Source organism: Psammomys obesus, unplaced genomic scaffold (assembly GCF_907164565.1).
Source record: "Psammomys obesus unplaced genomic scaffold, mPsaObe1.curated_primary_1811, whole genome shotgun sequence".
NCBI lineage: Eukaryota > Metazoa > Chordata > Mammalia > Rodentia > Muridae > Psammomys > Psammomys obesus.
In genome coordinates this window covers 6,242,326-6,254,676 of record NW_026585689.1, presented here as the reverse complement: position 1 = coordinate 6,254,676, position 12,351 = coordinate 6,242,326, and the positions used below count along the sequence as shown (strand labels likewise).

At 38.6% G+C, this 12,351-nt stretch overlaps 1 protein-coding gene across 1 annotated transcript in view; it reads right to left on the bottom strand.

The window, feature by feature from the left end:
- Positions 1 to 12,351, bottom strand: part of Cblb (Cbl proto-oncogene B) — a 201,183-nt gene that overhangs the window by 13,271 nt on the left and 175,561 nt on the right. Inside the window, exons 16-17 of the mRNA XM_055593944.1 lie at positions 11,444 to 11,584; positions 6,292 to 6,411 (exon numbers count right to left, since the gene is read on the bottom strand). Coding sequence (XP_055449919.1) covers positions 6,292 to 6,411; positions 11,444 to 11,584 — 261 coding nt within the window. The remainder of the gene's footprint in view (positions 1 to 6,291; positions 6,412 to 11,443; positions 11,585 to 12,351) is intronic.

The following is a 12,351-nucleotide window of genomic DNA, read 5'->3' as shown; positions in this document are numbered from 1 at the left end:
AATTGAAGAAACTGACAAGAAAAACATTCCATATCCATGGACTTGAAGACTACTTCTAAAATGTATATAGCATTTAAATAATTCTATAGATTCAAATCAATCTGTGGATTCACATGCAATCTCTGTCAAAATACCCATGTCCTTTTCAGAGAATGAAAAAAAAATAATATTTATATGGAAGCAAAAGGATCTCAAAGAGCCAAAGCAACTTTGAACAGAAAGAAGAAAGGCAGAGGCTTCACACCAGACTGCAAGACAGCAACACAACAAACTCAGAGGCCAACGGAATTGAGATTCAGAACCTACACATCTGCTGCCAACCGGTTCTCACAGCACACACCAGGGACGGTCTCTGAGACGGTGCTAGGAAAAATCAAATATCCACATGTAGAAGACTGAAATCCGACCCCTGCCTCTTAGTGCGTAATAGAAATCAGCTCGGAGTGTATGGGAACAGCCCAGTGGCACAGCTCTTAGTCATTTCCTTTTTTACTGCTGGTAATTGCACTGTGTTTTTTAGTGTATATGTCATGCTTGTGCAGTTCACAAAACCATAACAAAATAGACAAGATTCCTTCTGCTTTATAGATACAAGCTGCTCAGGAACTAAGGCTGAGATACCACGAGGGATTTTTCTGATATGAAAAAGCGGCAAGAACCCAGCAAGGGGCTCTGCCGAGGTCACGGAGGTGTTTACTGCCTACAGTACCTTTCATTCCTTTGTTGTCACTATTATTCCTTCATCACTGCTCCTGTTTTATTATAAAGGAGTCCTACAAGTGCTTTAACAATCATTGCTACACGAAGGTGTGATTTTTGATTGTGTCCTAACTTGATTTTGGCTTGGCTACTGAGGGAACCACAACACAAACTTAATTAGCAATAAAGGAATAAATGTTTGCACAGCTTACTAAAATTGTTCAAATTAAATTTAATTGGCCTGACACATGATGATGTGGGATCTTTGGCATATTATTAAAATATCTTGTTTTTCTTTATTCTATAAATTAAGCTTACAGCAGAATTGTCTGTTTATTTGTATTTACATAACTCTTTTAACGTGCAGAAGACCATATACATTATATAAAATATATTTTACATATCTACATAGAAAAACTATGTGTAATATCCTTTGCATGTTAAATGATTTATATGATCATTTATAGCTATCCAAGATAGTTATCGGAATTTCTATCCTATAGTAAATGCTTAATAAATTAAATATCATGTAGAATGTACTATACATAAAATCTGGGATATAGATTTTTAGCCATTAAGTAAAGAAGTACAATTCTTGGAATAAGCAACATAACTGTGACTAGTAATTCTTATGTTTAATAATAGTTGATAATTAGAAGAAATAATGTGGATTCAACTAAATAAGAAACAAACAAAATCTCAGAATATATCAGAATCTTGTTATTCAAATATAAGTGGTGTCAATTAATTGTGGAGCTCATATATGCTGTGATATTGAATCACTGTAGTCTTAGACACTGTCTAATCAACAGGCATGATTTCACATATGGCTTTCAGTGAAACATAAAAAATGAAAAATCTTCACATACACTGTGCTTAGAATACATAGAAAGCAGCATGAGAGACTGTTTTAGATCTTTGTGAAAAAACACTTCAGCCCTGTGGTTTTAAAACTGAAGCTACGGGCATGAATGTTTTCAAGTGGCATCAATTACCAGATAAACTGGTAAAGATCAACCTCACTGAAATATACAGCGTGGAAACAAAACTATGTGTTAAATACAATTTACCCTGTCACTGATGATTACTCACTGTGCATTTCTAACTCTTGTGTAAATTACAAGCACCATTTCCAGCTGAAATCTCCAAAAAGATTACTAATATAACAAGCTGCTCAATAGTCCGTCAATTTTCCATTAAGCTAATAATAAATAAAAGAAAAATGGACTGGAGTTCATTCCCTTTATAATAATATCTCCTTATTTTGTCAGTATATTTAGAAATAAGATCATTTCATAAAGTCACGGGCACCTTAATATTGTTTTCAAGTCCTTGAAGTACCTTTTAGCTACTAACAATATGAATAATCTCCTCCAAGGGTAACTCTGCATGTAAGAACAAGCTTTCTGGAATGTTTAAGGAATTCAGACTGCAGCATAATATATATGATGACAAGAGAGAAACAGCATCACAATTTTATAAAAATTACACAGAGCTATGTGTGACTAATATATTAATATAAAGAGCAAGTCAATTACTGGCAAAAAGTTGCCCCGATCTAGAACGACGTGATTTTAAAATAAGCCAGTAGAATTTTTATTTGGTTTTTGTAAATGCTTTTAATTATATAATCATTTATGAAATACCAATAGAGACGCTAGTTTTCAATGAAAACACTAGCACACACAAAATGTTTTTAAAAGGGGATTGTGGAAGATAATTTTTACATTGATGAAATCATTTTTAAATTCCTCAGAATCATTCTTTTCAGTTTGTTCATTAGTGATCTATTATCAGTTATTTATATAGCTCTGAAAGATGATAATTTTTTGTTTGTTTGTTTTCAGAGTTAGCAACTACCCCAGAATCCTTGTTAGGTTATCTAAAAGGGGGTTTGCTAAGAAGAGACTGTGAAGGGACACACTATCCAGGTCAGAATTTGAATGAGAACAGCTAATCCAGAGGCAAGTTCAGATGTGCATGTATGCAGAAACAGCAGGCTGCTTGCTGACAAACACAAGTCAGAAACACAGGACACGGTTCCATGCTCTGCTAGTGTTTGTAAATGTTTAAGAGGTAGGATGAACTATTGCATGTTACAGCTGGCTTTGGCCCTTGGTATTCTTTTATTTCTTCGGGAAAAACTAGTTTAGTCCTGTTACCTGGATGTTTCTGTGTTTGCTACTCGAAGCACTCTTAAGATTTCTATTGTAATGCTGACCCTAATCCATACCACTTGAAATCCTGAACATGAGTAATGCTCGTGGCTCTTCAACACCCACATGATACAGAGCCAACACAGAGGGTGGTGTGAGAACTGACTGCCGATAACTCCACTCACTAAGTGAGTACTTTTATTTTAACCTAGAGTTGAAAGTGCTGAACATATTACTTCAAGTCAGACATGGTGCTTTTGCCAAAGGTGTATTTTAACATTATTTCAGTAATGGCTTTGTTTTCTTATGACATACGAGGCTGGTAGATATTTTCACTCCTTGATTTACGTGCTTTGTCAGTCTGTGTTTTACTTGCAACTACAGTCTTCATGAACAGATCCACAAGCTCTGATTGGCTAGATGTGAACTGACAGACATGGAGCAAAACTTGAAATGGATACGAAGGTTTTCTGTTCTCTCCCAGGTCATATAAAAGTGTTATACCTTTAAGGGTTTGGAGAGAATTCTGCATTTCCTACATGGCACCGCGGAGGAATGACACTGCTGATAACCCTCACAGCAGCTTAACAACCTTTATTCAGAGAGTTCCAGGTGTGTGACTTGTACATGTAACAAATCTTCTGTGAACTCACTGAAGTTTAAGAATAAAAACTGAAAATCCTGAAACCAAACAAAATCTGTAGTGTTTAAAACTGCTGATGTTTACAAAGAGGAACCAAATATGTTGCTCATGGATCCATGTATCCAGCCTAAAAAAGGTACTGGTTTTTTTATGAGATTCCCTGCACTCTGCCCAAAGTTTGGCTATGAGTCTCAGCCTCTGCTTTGATACCTTGCAGGGTAGAGCCTTTCAGAGGCCCTCTGTGGTAGGCCCCTATCCTGTTCCCTGTTTTCTCCCTCTTCCAATGTCCATCCCATTTCCATTTGTCTTTCTGAATGAGGATTAATCATCTTACCCAGGGTCCTCCTTGCTTAGCTTCTTTAGGTGTACAGATTTTATTATGATTATCCTATATTATATGTATAATATCCACTTATGAGTGAGTATATACCATGTCTGTCTTTCTTCTTCTGGTATACTTCACTCAGGATGATCTTTTCTAGTTAACACCATTTGCCTGCAAATTTCATGATTTCCTTATTTTTAATTGCTGAGTAGTATTCCATTGTATAAATGTACCACAATTTCTGTTTCTATTCCTCAACTGAGGGACATCTGGGATGTTTCCAGATTCTGGCTATTATGAATAAAGCTGCTATGAACATGGTTGAGCAAATGTCCTTGTTGTATACTTGAGCATATTTTAGTTTATATGCCTAGGAGTAGTATAGCTGGATCTTGAGGTAGCATTATTCCTAATTGTCTGAGAAAATGCCAGATTGATTCCCAAAGTGGTTGTAAAAGTTTACATTCCCACAGCAACAGAGAAGTCTTCCCCCTTTTCCACATCTTTTCCAGCATTCGTCGTCACTTGAGTTTTTTATCTTAGCCATTCTGATGGGTGTAAGGTGAAATCTCAGGGTTGTTTTGATTTGCATCTCTCTGATGGCTAAGGACACTGAACACCTCTTTAAGTGTTTCTCTGCCATTCGATATTCCTCTATTGAAAATTATCTCTTTAGCTCTGTACCCCATTTTTTAATTGGATTACTTGATTTGTTGCTGTTTAGCTCCCTGATTTCTTTATATCTTCTGGATATTAGCCCTCTGTCAGATATAGGGTTGGTGAAGATCCTTTCCCAGTTTGTAGACTGACATTTTGTTCTGACAACAGTGTCCTTGGCTTTTCAGAAGCATTGAAAGAAGCAAGAGATAGGACAGGTGCTCCAACAAGGAGAGAGAGAGAGAGAGAGAGAGAGAGAGAGAAAGAGAGAGAGAGAGAGAGAGAAACTGGGCACAGGGGTCTTTTCTGAGACTGATACTCCAAGAAAGGACCATACATGGAGATAACCTTGAACCCCTGAACAGACGTAGCCCATGGCAGGTCCAAGTGGGTTCCCTAGTAATAGGACCAGGGACTGTCTCTGACATGAACTCAGTGGCTGGCTCTTTGATCACCTCTCCCTGATGAGGGAACCAGCTTTACTAGGCCACAGAGGACAATGCAGATGAGACCTGATAACATAGGATCAGAGGGAAGGGGAGGTCCTCCTCCCCTATCAGTAGATTAGGGGAGCAGCATAGGTGGAGAAAAGGGAGGGAGGGTGGGATTTGGGTGGGGATGAGGGCCAGAGCTACAGTTAGAAAACAAAGTGAATAAACTGTAAATAATAAAAACAAACAAACAAACAAACAAACAAAAAGGTATTGGTTATCAAGCATCTCTTCCTTGTCCCGATCTATATACTTGTGTATGCTGGGCATCTTTGATAACTGTGGTCTCACTGTGTCTCACTTTAAATGGTTTCTTTGGAGACAGGATTTCCCTATGTAGGCCACATCGGTCTTGGCTTTACTATGCCACTATGTATCTCAGCTTGTTGCTAAACACATTGGAAGGCTCCTGCTTCAGCTTCTGAGTGCTGGGGTTACAGTGATATGGCCCTCTATCTTGCTCTTGCTCATGTTCTTTAGTGACATGGCCTTTGTGGTGGCTAAGCTATGTGGATGGAACTCTCAGGGAAGGATTAATATCCATATAAAAAGGTATAGCTCTTTACCATGCCTGAGTAGGAAAATGGGCACCTATGAAGAAGGAAGCAGGTTCTAATCAGATACCAAATGCCTGGCATGTTTTCTTGGCATTCTCAGCCCCAGAATGTAAGAAATGAATGTTGATTAGCATCTAGCCTGTGGTATTCATTCCAGCAACCTGACGTGACATTTCTCACTTCAGTGTTAAAACACTAGCAGAAGAGACAGACAAATGAGTCAAGCAAATGAATGAACGATGAAGTCTGGGGTAATGACAAGTGTTAGGAAGAATTTCTGTCTACATGAGACCCTGTCTCAAAACCCAAACTAATGCCAACCAACCAACCAACCAACCAACCAACAGCAGCAGCAGCAACAAACAAAAACTCCACAACAAACAATTAACAGTAACATTGGTTTGGGTCTAATATTAACGTCAAACAAAAGAACACAGGCAGTATGGGCAGATGTACAAGAGATTTTCCGGATTTCTTAAACCCGATGAGACAAAAATGGAAGTTAAAAGAAAAAAAAAGATCCCCAAACAAAGACTGTTGGCTTACTGACTGTTCACACAAAATATTAAGCCTCGTTTTTCTTTCTCCGAGGCAGTTTTCTGAAAGTTGAGTTTATTATGTGCACCTTATAAGCCAAATACAAAGGGCACTAAAAATAAGTGAATGCTTAGGTGTAGTGCAATAAACTAAAGACAAAGGCTACAGAGGCAAAGTCACTGAATAAACCTGGAACATTATTGTTAACTGTTCTCAGCCAACTTACCGGATGAAGAAGGGAGCTGGTCATAGTCCTGGGAGGCTCTGTTGGATTTGACACTGTCTCCTGGCGCTCTTCTGGCAGGAGGCAATGGAACTTGGCTACTTGCTGGGTCAAAAAAGGGATCTTGAAAATAAAAATAATTCGTTAATTACAAGGATGCTCCCTGCTGGTTGGCTGAAAAGGATTCCGGAAACTTTCTAAGGACTATAGATTTTGATAATCAATTGGACAGCTAATTTCATGAGCAATAATAACCACTTGACTGTGCAGTTTTCTAAAGCATTCATTTGTTCAGTAAGTTATTCCCTTTACTATGAAAATTAAGACTAGATTTGTATTTATCTTTTCATAACACTTATTTAGCCTCCTTTTAACTTAAATTTCTATCCCGGCTATGAGTTTCAATGAAAGCTGCTGGGAAGGAAGCATGAAAAGATGCCATTATTCACTTTGCCTCAGGGTACTGTTGGCTCACTTACGCTCCTTAAGCTGTATGTCAAATCGATGTGTAAACAGACCTGAGATTGGAATTGCTATAATGAATGTACAATAATCTGCAAATGTAATTTTTTTTATATTCATTGCACTATATTGGACGTTCCAAAATATGTTAAGACCCAGTAAATTGAGTTGCCAAAAACCACACCATTACTAAAAAGAGAGTTTGAATACACAGTACAAGTGTGCTGTTTAAAGTTCTGCCATGTAAAATTTTGAAACATGAATTGTTGACTGAAAAATCCTTTTACTATACATAACAGAGTTCTGTGTGACAGAAGGCACTAGGATCACATGCCCGAGTGCTTTAAAATCAGCAGTAGATGGGCTTAAAGCCTTTGTGCACACACTCTTTTCTGAACAGAAGAACACGATCTGATATTTTGGCTCACTAATAATTTGCATCCAACACCTCTACCCTCAGGTTTTCCACATGTTATTTTTTTTCTGCTGGTACCCTCTCTGCAGCCATCATCTCAACACTCAGGTTTTCCTCATGTCATTATTTTCTCCTTCTCCTTCCTTCCTTTCTTCCTTCCTTCCTTCCTTCCTTCCTTCCTTCCTTCCTTCCTTCCTCCCTCCCTCCCTCCCTCCCATCCCACTCTTTCTTTTCCTTCCTTCCTTCCTTCCTTCCTTCCTTCCTTCCTTCCTTCCTTCCTTCTTGTTCTCAATAAATATTTTAACTGCTATAAATAAATCCATGCAGATGCAGACTTACCACAAAGAAAGACAGACTATAAATATATACAGTAAGGCTACAGTTTAATTCATTGGATATTCATTTGAAATTGGCAAGAGTAATATATAGAATTTGATTATTTAAGAAGAATTCACATGTTTTCAAACTTGCCCATTTTTATACTAATTTCTAACTAGAGTAGGTAAGTACTACTTAAAGCCATCAACTAATTATTATTTCATTTACTCTTCTGGAGAACTTGTTCTGGTGCTTTATCATGCCTTCACAGGATCTACACTTGTTTGTTACTGTAGAGCCAACTCACAGGCTTGCTGGACATGTCTACATTATTTCTGGACAATTACTACAAACTTATAAAGTTAAAACCTGAATATATTTTGGCGTTATAAATCGATTACAAAATATACAACTGTAGTTTAAAAATGTTTTTCTATTAAACCATTTTACCTAAAAAGGGACTCGATACATTAAGTTGTTAAAACCAACAGCAAAACCACTTAGGATCTGTCCATCATGACATGTTCTACCCTGCTTCAAGTTAAATTCCTCCTGGTAGGGACAAGGAGAAGAGGGATGCCTGCTGAAAGCTACGGAATTAGAGCTAATGTTTCAAAGGGAATGGTACTATGTAGAATAATTACCACAGATAGTGTTATAATTACTAGCTGTCCTCTGATAAGGAAAATTTGAAAATCAATAAAGCTTTGCAGAATTAAATTCTTTGAAAACTATGTAAGGCTAATATCCATATTTCTTATTAAAACATACAAACTGAAAATGCTGCAGCTGGTGTGTAATTATACACTCATATTTTTTTGGGGGGGAGATGTCACATACACAATATGATCAATTTGCTAAGAAGCAATATAGTACTGACTCTGATTACCAGGGCAGGGAGGTCCCGCCTGACCTCTTACAGCAAATCTCCAGAAGCTGCTGGGCTATACAGAGAGTTTAAGGTTAGAGTGCTGCTGTTGCCCCTGAATGTCTCATCTACGAACATGGCGGCCTCCACAGGTGAAGGACATTGTAACCGACTTTATTCATCTGACTCCTCTGGCAACCTCCCACATGGCATGAGCTGTCTGATTAGCCCCACCATGACAATGCTTAAATAGGGTTAAATACATAATACCCACCAAGTCCTTTTCCGAGGCTGTTGCCAAGCACATGGCATTTCTTTGAGTTTTATTTAAGCAGATGAACATCCATGTCTCAGAGTTAAAAATACTACTTATCTTTAATAACCTCACTAGATTTAAAAAGTGAACTGTGACTTTAAGATTGGATATGGACTTCAAAGGAGATTCTAGGTTAGAGGAAAAGTGAGAGAAGGGTGAAACAAGGCGGCCAAACCCACGGTTCCATCCCGTGCCCTTCACAAAGACATCCATGCAGGGTGCGATCAAGACTTGAGTGTTGTCCTCCCTTTGTTGCTTTAGCGCAGGCCCTGGCACAAAGTACAGAGTTGCCTATTTCAACCTTCCCACACAAAGGAATGCTGCCTTTCTCTCTCTCTTTGTTGCACAGAGAAAAAGGCATGTGTGCCAGCAGTTGCCTTGGTTTTGGGGACAGGAAATCATGGAGCTTTTGTCGAGGACTCTCATTTTGTTAAGGTTTGATTGGCTTGTCCATAAAGCATGGCTCATGCACCGTAGTGGGAATTATAATTTTGCCAAAAGAAATCTTGTGTGAAAGCCCAAGATGCGAAACACAAAGGAAGACTGGAGCTGAGTCTCTGCATGGCTCCCCTTCCTCTGTCTGACCGGAGTCAAGAGGCTTCTTTGCAGAAAGGCAGCACTGCAAGCTGAAAACTGATCTCCAGAGAAGTCTCTGGGTGCTAAGGCTGGCACACTGCACCTGACTCTGTTGTGCAGGGCATAGAAGGCTAGCATGAGGAGACAGGGGTTTAATACAAGGTTTTGAGAAAATGTAGTATCTTTTTGTAATATGTCTATCCTGTCTTTAAGTTGGGATATTTTCTCAAGGAACTCAAATCTCAACACTGCAGAGCAGTTTGTATGTACATTAATTAAGAACATGCACTGGGCAGCAGTGAGACCTCAGTAGTAACCACTGGAATAGTGAGTTGGGCAGCCGCCTCTGTTTAGCTTTACGAGTCTAAAAGGTGTAACTGAACTGTGCTCTAGTAAACAAGTCTTTCATGAAGTTTTATTAGAGGGAAGAACTAGCATTAGTAATCACTGTATTCTTTAGAAAATGATTAGACATTTTGAAAAATCTAACAAAATATTTCTTGCTAGCTCTTGGAATCCTGACTTTGTTGTAAGAGAAACTTCTGTACAAATGCTTCATGAGCCATGAATAAAACAGTTGTACAGGAGGAATCCACCAGAAACTGTCAAAACCTCAGCATCCGAGAATTGTAACTACATGCTTGTCTTACTTTTTGCTTAGAACACTTGATTGTAGGCAGTATCCTGGGAAACCATGGGCAGCATGAAGGCAGACAGTGTTAATAGTGCACCATATACTAGATAAGACAGCTACTGGCACTGAAAATCTGAGCTGGAAATCACTCTTTCGGTATTCAGCCACTTGAAACATAACACGGCATGTATTATTATGTGATCATAGTTTCTGCTTCATGAATCACATGAGACTTGTTCATTGCCAAATCACATGAGAAAGAAAAGAGAGAGGAACAGAGCAGGAGGAAGCGAGGAAGGGAGAGAGAGGACGACTGCTGAAGTAGACTAATCGCTGCCTAGGCTTTCACCAAAGTACGGAGGAAGCAAAGGACAATCGGAAAATTTCTCCTGATTTACCTTATATGGAAATGTACAGAAAACATTATGAAGAAGAATTTTATCTTACTTTTTTATTTTTGAGGCAAGGTCTCCCATTGTAGTCCAGGACAGCCTCAAACTCATAGCCCCCATGACTTAACCTTCCAACTGCGGGGAGTACTGGCATGTACCACCCGGTCCAGTAAGACTGCTCTACTAAAGCACGTCCAGAGGGGGCCCTTTCAAGGCATGCAGACCACACACCTCCACCCGGACAGACTGGAGACACTACAGATGCTGACCACAATAGCATGCTACCATGTGTTTTTCTTTGTCTGCTAATGCTGCTCAATACAAGTAGTGAGTTTCCTTTAGTCTCTTCCTTTTTATAACTGTGCTGCTCTCCAGAACTATGTATTAAAAGAAAACAAATTTGAATACAAATTAAATATTTAAAACTAGTTTAACACCATATAAAAATTTAGAAGAGTTATCTTGTTAAGATCTAAAACCGTGTGTTTTGAATAAAATCAGGACATGAAAGCACATCTTGAAAATATTTAAAGTCCACTATTAGGAAAATATTCCATTGGAAATAGGGCACTGAGAACCTAAAGTCTGTGCTCTCCTATTGGCCAGTCATGTTGTTATCTGTGTTTCAGTGCCTCTCCTATTCAAATCATGAAGTCAATGTCATTCAGGGACTCCACTGGCACCGGAAGGTATCACTTTCTTCATATATCATGCAAAGCATGCTCCCACTGTCCTTCCCTTCTTTTCTTTCTTTTTCTTCAACAATTTCCTACACGTATACCATGTACAATATAAAACCCAGTCCCAACTCCCTTTCATCAACCTTCAACTGTCTATACCACCAACATATCTCCAGTCCAATTTTACATCTTTTTTTTTTTAAATATTAAATAACCCATTCAATTGGTGTTACCCATGTGCACATGGGTGTTGAGTCCTTCACAGGGCATGGGCAACCACTATGCTTCCTTATTCTTCTTGCAGTCTTTGGAATGTTCTGTCACTAAATCAATCTGGTGTCAAGCAACGCAGCCAAACACTGCTCCCACTACCCAGAAGTCTTTCTGCTAGTGTGGCAGACACTCAGGACAAACTAACGAGAATTTGACAGCATGATATTAGACACACTTTTCTCTAAGAGAAAACTCTTCTTTGGTTTTTCACCCACTCCTACCTGAAGGAAGAAGGAAGAGGTCCTGTCCTGAGGAAGGCCGGCTACTGGAGCCTAGAGGTTTAGAATGTTCAATGAGACTGTGTCTTGCAGGAGGTGGGGGTGGAGGGAGGGATGGGGGAAGGGCATCAAAAGCATCTTCACCTGCATTTCAAGAAAAGTCATTATCAACAGTAGAACTTCATTAATTAAAACACACAGTATGAAACACAAGCCAGGGCTGATCTTCCTCTCACTGCTTCTCAGTAAGTTCACTTGTAGGGTTTATATTCAGCACTTGACTGACTTTCATAATGGGATTCATTATTTTTTGGGAGATGTGGATTGAAAACACACACACACACACACACACACGGCAGCATTGCAGGTTATTAATCAACGTATAGTCCCTTTGTAACCTGTGTACTGTGAGTATACTAGAACTCTGAACTGAAAGTTATTGTCAGCAAAACCAATAAAGAAAACAAAACAAAAACAGAAATCTCTGAGCAACAAAGGGAGTTCATGGCCTCGCATGGGAAAAATCACACTATGTACATATAATTTAATGTCACAGAACACTTTAAAGCAATCTGTAACATTCGTTCCACTGGACTGTAATTTATTTAAATTGTACCAAATACTTGATTTACTGTCAAAACATATAGCAAATGCACAAGTGCAGGAACTGTATTGTTTACTTAGCTGCCATCTCTAGAAGAACATGTCAAAGGAGATGCCCCTTTTGGTGGCCCCAAAGCTCGTTATCTACATGTACGATTTCTAAGGTTTATTCCGAGTGTAAGGAAGATTGCAGTGTTTCTCTCTATCTAGGTATTTATCCTTGCTACACTTTGCTAGACGACCCAGAGTTTTTCCTTACCTTGAACTTAAAAAAAAAAAAAAAAAAAAAAAAAAAAAAAAAAAAAAAC